This window comes from Coregonus clupeaformis, unplaced genomic scaffold (assembly GCF_020615455.1).
Source record: "Coregonus clupeaformis isolate EN_2021a unplaced genomic scaffold, ASM2061545v1 scaf2120, whole genome shotgun sequence".
Lineage (NCBI taxonomy): Eukaryota > Metazoa > Chordata > Actinopteri > Salmoniformes > Salmonidae > Coregonus > Coregonus clupeaformis.
Window position 1 is genome coordinate 31,261 of NW_025535574.1, and position 8,216 is coordinate 39,476.

General features: G+C 45.8%; 1 protein-coding gene across 1 annotated transcript; it reads left to right on the forward strand.

The window, feature by feature from the left end:
- The first annotated feature begins 1,581 nt into the window (after nucleotides 1-1,581).
- On the forward strand, nucleotides 1,582-3,555 carry LOC121560051 (cAMP-responsive element-binding protein-like 2). Its single transcript, XM_041873110.2, is given in 5 exon segments — nucleotides 1,582-1,800; nucleotides 2,059-2,161; nucleotides 2,164-2,232; nucleotides 2,235-2,254; nucleotides 3,375-3,555. Coding segments are annotated over 5 exon segments (345 nt in total). The 5' UTR covers nucleotides 1,582-1,785; the 3' UTR covers nucleotides 3,513-3,555.
- Nucleotides 3,556-8,216: the final 4,661 nt, after the last annotated feature.

Sequence of the window (8,216 nt, forward strand, 5' to 3'; positions counted from 1 at the left end):
GAAACTGGTCGGAATTGAAGGAATGATGGATGGTGCTAAATACAGGGGAATTCTTAAAGGGAAACCTGTTTCAGTCTTCCAGAGATTTGAGACTGGGACGGAGGTTCACCTTCCAGCAGGACAATGACCCTAAGCATACTGCTAAAGCAACCCTTGAGTGGTTTAAGGGGGAAACATTTAAATGTCTTGGAATGGCCTAGTCAAAGCCCAGACCTCAATCCAATTGAGAATCTGTGGTATGACTTAAAGATTGCTGTACACCAGCGGAACCCATCCAACTAGAAGGAGCTGGAGCAGTTTTGCCTCCGAAGAATGGGCAAGAATCCCAGTGGCTAGATGTGCCAAGCTTATAGAGACATACCCCAAGAGACTTGCAGCTGTAATTGCTGCAAAGGTGGCTCTACAAAGTATTGACTTTGGGGGGTGAATAGTTATGCACGCTCAAGTTTTCAGTTTTTTTGTCTTATTTCTTGTTTGTTTCACAATAAAAAATATTTTGCATATTCAAAGTGGTAGGCATGTTGTGTAAATCAAATGATACAACCCCCCCCAAAATCAATTTTAATTCCAGGTTGTAAGGCAACAAAATAGGACAAATGCCAAGGGGGGTGAATACTTTCGCAAGCCGCTGTGGCTAGATGTGGAAGGCTAATGTTAACTAGCTAACGTTGCCCATGAAAGGAAGTTAGGCTAGCAAGCAAGCATTTTAGCCAGGTAGCCGAGGACAACAAAAACTAACAGCGTGGACTGTATGACAGAGTCATAGACCGTTTAGTCAACATGAGAGAGAGGATGTCATTGGTATTTCTCTACTAGTAGGGGGAGTCAACATGAGAGAGAGGATGTCATTGGTATTTCTCTACTAGTAGGGGGAGTCAACATGAGAGAGAGGATGTCATTGGTATTTCTCTACTAGTAGGGGGAGTCAACATGAAAGAGAGGAGGATGTCATTGGTATTTCTCTACTAGTAGGGGGAGTCAACATGAGAGAGAGGATGTCATTGGTGTTTCTCTACTAGTAGGGTGAGTCAACATTACATTTACATTTTAGCAGACACTCTTATCCAGAGCGACTTACAGGTTCATTTAGGGTTAAGTGCCTTGCTCAAGGGCACATCGACATATTTTTCACATAGTCGGCTTGGGGATTAGAACCAGCGACCTTTCGGTTACTGGCACAACGCTCTTAACCACTAAGCTACCTGCCGCCCCAGGGTGAGTCATCATGAAAGGGAGGAGGATGTCATTGGTGTTTCTCTACTAGTAGGGTGAGTCAACATTAGAGAGAGGATGTGCCATAAGACTACCCCCTCCTTATACAGCAACGTGAAAACGTTAGGATGAGAGCTTGTAACTTTATAGCTTTATTATGAAGAGAAAAGGGATCCTCTCACAACCCATTTGATAGAATATTATTTGGTTACACCCATATTTTCGTAATGGTTGATGTTAGTTGTAATTTTCATGCCCCGAGTATGAAGAAAACTTCATTTTGATTGAGTCACGCAAAAAAAACATTAAGTCCCAGAATCCCTAGCGAAGGGGGCTGGGTCTGACGTCACCGCAACAGGAAGGCGTCGCTGTGCTAAAAACATTGAAGGAGGAAAGCGCAACAAAACGCTATCTAACACGAAGCTGCAGGAATGGTTGCTTTTAAGAAAATCAGTTGATTTGTGAAAGATTATTTCATAATCTACAACTTGTCTTCATTTGATCGCCATCCAGCTTGAGAACTCTCGAATTTGCGAGTTAGCGTCACTAGATAGATAGCTTGTGTTGACCAAAATGGATGACAGCAAGGTACGCTGTTCTCTGCATGTAGTTTAGCTAGACGATTGTTATACATTATTTAGGCTTAAATCAGACATGAATGTTAATGTTTTTTTGGATGTATCGTTACTATTGGGGGATCTTTCACAGCCAACGATCTCAGATGAATACAATGGTTTTGTTTGTCTTCTCCAGCAAGAGGTTAGGTACTGCAGCTAGCTAGGACACTAGCTATAGTCTCTGAATAACAATGCACTGTGTGTTTCTTTTCTGCTGATATCTCGGTAGATGGTGGGAGGCAAAGTCAAGAAGCCCGGTAAACGAGGCCGTAAGCCCGCTAAGATTGATCTGAAGGCGAAGTTGGAAAGGAGCCGGCAGAGCGCCCGGGAGTGCGAGCGAGGAAGAAGCTCCGGTATCAGTACCTAGAGGAGCTCGTCTCCAGCAAGGAGAGGGCCATCTGCGCCCGAGGGAGGAGCTGGAGATGGTACATAACCCTTTCTTCCCAAAATGCACCAGCTATTCCCGTGAATTTTGTCTAAACCACTCATTTGGTGTCACGAATTAGAATATTTACTTCACCTGCCTCTCGAATATAGCCCTAAGCCCATCCGTTAGAGACACGGACCCAACCACATCACTAATGTAGCTAACACTCTAAACTAGCAGCAGTGCTGTGCAGCCTAAGCCCATCCGTTAGAGACGCGACCCAACCACATCACTAATGTAGCTAACACTCTAAAACTAGCAGCAGTGCTGTGTAGCCCTAAGCCCATCCGTTAGAGACACGGACCCAACCACATCACTAATATAGCTAACACTCTAAACTAGCAGCAGTGCTGTGTAGCCCTAAGCCCATCCGTTAGAGACACGGACCCAACCACATCACTAATATAGCTAACACTCTAAACTAGCAGCAGTGCTGTGTAGCCCTAAGCCCATCCGTTAGAGACACGGACCCAACCACATCACTAATATAGCTAACACTCCCAAACTAGCAGCAGTGCTGTGTAGCCCTAAGCCCATCCGTTAGAGACACGGACCCAACCACATCACTAATGTAGCCAACACTCTAAACTAGCAGCAGTGCTGTAGCCCTAAGCCCATCCGTTAGAGACACGGACCCAACCACATCACTAATGTAGCCAACACTCTAAACTAGCAGCAGTGCTGTGTAGCCTAAGCCCATCCGTTAGAGACACGGACCCAACCACATCACTAATGTTAGCTAACACTCTAAACTAGCAGCAGTGCTGTGTAGCCCTAAGCCCATCCGTTAGAGACACGGACCCAACCACATCACTAATGTAGCCAACACTCTAAACTAGCAGCAGTGCTGTGTAGCCTAAGCCCATCCGTTAGAGACACGGACCCAACCACATCACTAATGTAGCCAACACTCTAAACTAGCAGCAGTGCTGTGTAGCCTAAGCCCATCCGCTAGAGACACTGGACCCAACTACATCACTAATGTAGCCAACACTCTAAACTAGCAGCAGTGCTGTGTAGCTAAACAGGTGTTTTCCAGACCACACAGCTTCTTTTTTTTTTTTTTTGCAGTGAACTCTGTCATCTAACTCGCTGATGGGTTTCTCCCTCTCCCTCAGTACAAGCAGTGGTGCACAGCCATGGACCAGGGGAAGATCCCGTCTGAGATAAAGGCTCTCCTGACGGGGGACGAACAGAAGACTCAGGGCTCCTCCACCAAGAGCTCCAAGAACAACAACAACAGCAACCAGAGCTAATGTGTTGGGGGTGCTAGTCTGACTGTTAGAGGTGGCAGACCTGGGTTGTGATTCATTAGGGGGAAATTATATAAAACGTTAGCAACGGAAAGGGGGGTGTTCATATAGTACCTCCCCTTTCGGGCCTGTTTGCTTCCCGTTTGGTGCCTAGTGAATACGACGCCAGAGTGAGTCTGAAAGGTTCCAGACCAGAGCTCGGCTGTAGGTACTCAGTCTGTCGTGCCAGACCCTCCGCTGTGTAAGGCCTCGGTGACGGAGACTGAAGCTGCGCCCGAGTGTCTCATCGGTCCGTCTGTTTCTGCCCCTCCCCCTAAAGGAGACGCACAGCAACAGAACTGTCAGAGATACATAGCTGTCATCAACTAACGCTAGGGTAATAGCTCTTAGTTGTAATCCACCTTATTGGCCTGATTTATCATGCTTTGTTCACTATTGCAACACTTGATTCGTTCATGTTAGTAACGTCAAAGATGTTATTAGTTACAGATATAGACTGCCTGTATTTAGTTAGATAGACACCTTTAGACGGCCTGTATTATATTTATTTTAATTTCCTTGTCTCAATGTTATGGCTTCTACACGTGAGGAACCATTTTAATGGTATAGACAAAACAAAGGGCTTAGATTGTGCATGCAACCCCACCTGGCCTATACATTCAGACAAAACAAAGCACATATTTTAACCTTTAAAATAAGGAATTACTCTTATTTGACTTGTATTGGTTATTATGACTCAGTTTTGATCCCTTCCAAATACAAACTATGTTTGCATCCCAAATGGCACCCTATTCCCTAAATAGGGTTCTGGTCTAAAGTAGTGCACTATATAGGGTTCTGGTCTAAAGTAGTGCACTATATAGGGAATAGGGTGCCATTCTCTGGTCTAAAGTAGTGCACTATATAGGGAATAGGGTGCCATTCTCTGGTCTAAAGTAGTGCACTATATAGGGGATAGGGTGCCATTTGGGACGTATATCTTGTCATAGCAGAAAAGGAAAGCTAACATGTATCTGCAGAGATGATGTAATGATAAACAGTGCTGTTTATGTTGAATGGATACATGTTGGATTTATTTTGTATTTATATATTTTTATTGATCACAGAAAGCCCCTTTTGCAGGTTTTGTAGTGTGATGATTGTATAGCAGGTCTGACAGGCAAAGAAAGCTATTTGCCATTTTGTAAAGATGTTAAAGCCCCTTGTTTGTGTGAAAGGCTAGAATGGGGTCATGACCTTACCAGAACAGTGCTGCTGAAGCATTGCTCAACTTATGTTGTTTGTCAGTAACATTACATTGTATCCATGTGGTATCTAATTGAAGCCTAGGCTACTCATTGCTCTCTCACCATAATGCAAACCTAAATATAGTAGCCTATACCTGTTTTGGTTTACAAATGATGATTCTATTGTAATTTAGGGTAAATAAATAAGGACTCATTAATAGACATTCATTCAGCCTGACACTCATTAATAGACATTCATTCAGCCTGACACTCATTAATAGACATTCATTCAGCCTGCCACTCATTAATAGACATTCATTCACACTGATTTGGCATTGGAGAAATATGATGAATTGAACGCATAGGCCTATCTCTCTATCCATTCTTAGACGGTAATTTCGGTAATTTGTGTGGTATTAAAACAATATTCCGCTAATATGTAAAATTATGTTGAATTGCATAAAATCTATATGAAATGCTATCGGACCTGCAAATACTATGATAGATTCACGCAACGCTTTTATTATGAAGGAGATCTTTCCACCCCTAATCTTGTCCGGCCAGACGTGTATAGCCGTGACGGACATTTTTGTGACCTTATTTGACCTTTTCTCCTGCCTTTTGAGACACAGTTCGATCCCACCTTGGTCACTACTTGTTGAGTAATTTAAACACTAAACAATCACAACGCAGTAACTATTGATCACTTTATTATGGATTATTATCCTAATATGTATTCATTTTTTAAAATTGTGTCAGTTATTAATGATAATATTAATGATTCACTTTTTTTTTTTTTTTTTACTGCACTCTAGAGGAGTAGGCCTAGATATCTGTGTTTACATATTTACAGACTGTGTTTTATTTTTCCCTTGTCAGCCTCCCTTCTCTGCTTATCTGCTCCATAAAGAGTTGAAGTCTGGAACTCCCTCCAGGTCATCTCTCTCCATTCCTTGGCCTTGGTTGCCTGATGACTCACCCTGGCTTTTTAAAATCGCTACATATATTCATTGTGGAGAAACGAACGTCCGTTTGTCCGGAGTCGATGTGGATGGGTAGCCAGGGAATGGCCTTGGCACATAGAAAATACTTTTTGCAGGACAGTAAACATATTAGCCCTCCACCCCTGGGAACCCTGTACATATGTGAGGGCTGTTGGGGCCCTGTTTCAGCTCCAGGTGACAGAACCTCCACACACTCCCAGAGACTGCCGACTTCCCTTACCTCCACACTCCCAGAGTCTGATGACTTCCACCTCCACACACTCCCAGACTGCCGACTTCCTTACCTCCACACACTCCCAGAGTCTGATGACCTTACCTCCACACACTCCCAGACTGCCGACTTCCTTACCTCCACACACTCCCAGAGTCTGATGACTTCCTTACCTCCACACACTCCCAGTCTGATGACTTCTTACCTCCACACACTCCCAGAGTCTGACTTCCTTACCTCCACACTCCCAGAGTCTGACTTCCTTACCTCCACACACTCCCAGAGTCTGCCGACTTCCTACCTCCACACACTCCCAGAGTCTCTGCTGACTTCCTTACCTCCACACACTCCCAGAGTCTGACTTCCTTACCTCACACACTCCCAGAGTATGCTGACTTCCTTACCTCCACACACTCCCAGAGTCTGATGACTTCCTTACCTCCACACACTCCCAGAGTCTGCCGACTTCCTTACCTCCACACACTCCCAGAGTCTGCCGACTTCCTTACCTCCACACACTCCCAGAGTCTGATGACTTCCTTACCTCCACACACTCCCAGAGTCTGCCGACTTCCTTACCTCCACACACTCCCAGAGTCTGATGACTTCCCTTACCTCCACACACTCCCAGAGTCTGCTGACTTCTTACCTCCACACACTCCCAGAGTCTGATGACTTCACCTCCACACACTCCCAGAGACTGCCGACCCCCTACCTCCACACACTCCCAGAGACTGATGACTTCCTTACCTCCACACACTCCCAGAGTCTGCCGACTTCTTACCTCCACACACTCCCAGAGTCTGATGACTTCCTTACCTCCACACACTCCCAGAGTCTGATGACTTCCTTACCTCCACACACTCCCAGAGTCTGATGACTTCTCACCTCCACACACTCCCAGAGTCTGCTGACTTCTTACCTCCACACACTCCCAGAGTCTGATGACTTCCTTACCTCCACACACTCCCAGAGTCTGATGACTTCCTTACCTCCACACACTCCCAGAGTCTGCTGACTTCCTACCTCCACACACTCCCAGAGTCTGCCGACTTCCTTACCTCCACACACTCCCAGAGTCTGATGACTTCCTTACCTCACACACTCCCAGAGTCTGATGACTTCTTACCTCCACACACTCCCAGAGTCTGCCGACTTCCTTACCTCCACACACTCCCAGAGTCTGCCGACTTCCTTACCTCCACACACTCCCAGAGTCTGATGACTTCCTTACCTCCACACACTCCCAGAGTCTGCCGACTTCCTTACCTCCACACACTCCCAGAGTCTGCCGACTTCCTTACCTCCACACACTCCCAGAGTCTGATGACTTCCTTACCTCCACACACTCCCAGTCTGCTGACTTCCTTACCTCCACACACTCCCAGAGTCTGATGACTTCCTTACCTCCACACACTCCCAGTCTGCTGACTTCCTTACCTCCACACACTCCCAGAGTCTGCCGACTTCCTTACCTCCACACACTCCCAGAGTCTGATGACTTCCCTCCACACACTCCCAGAGTCTGATGACTTCCTTACCTCCACACACTCCCAGAGTCTGATGACTTCCTTACCTCCACACACTCCCAGAGTCTGATGACTTCCTTACCTCCACACACTCCCAGAGTCTGCCGACTTCCTTACCTCCACACACTCCCAGTCTGATGACATCCTTACCTCCACACACTCCCAGAGCGACTCTTACCTCCAACACTCCCAAGACTTATTACCTCCACACACTCCCAGAGTCTGATGACTTCCTTACCTCCACACACTCCCAGAGTCTGCGACTTCCTTACCTGTGGTCCTCTGTAGCTCAGCTGGTAGAGCACGGCGCTTGTAACGCCAAGGTAGTGGGGTTCGATCCCCGACCACCCATACACAAAAATGTATGCACGCATGACTGTAAGTCGCTTTGATAAAAGCGTCTACTAAATGGCATATTATTATATATTATATTATTATATTATTATTATATTATATTATTATTATATTATATTATATTATTATTATATTACCTCCACACACTCCCAGTCTGCCGACTTCCTTACCTCCACACACTCCCAGAGTCTGATGACTTCCTTACCTCCACACACTCCCAGAGTCTGCTGACTTCCTTACCTCCACACACTCCCAGTCTGCCGACTTCCTTACCTCCACACACTCCCAGAGTCTGCCGACTTCCTTACCTCCACACACTCCCCAGAGTCTGATGACTTCTTACCTCCACACTCCCAGAGTCTGCCGACTCCTTACCTCCACAC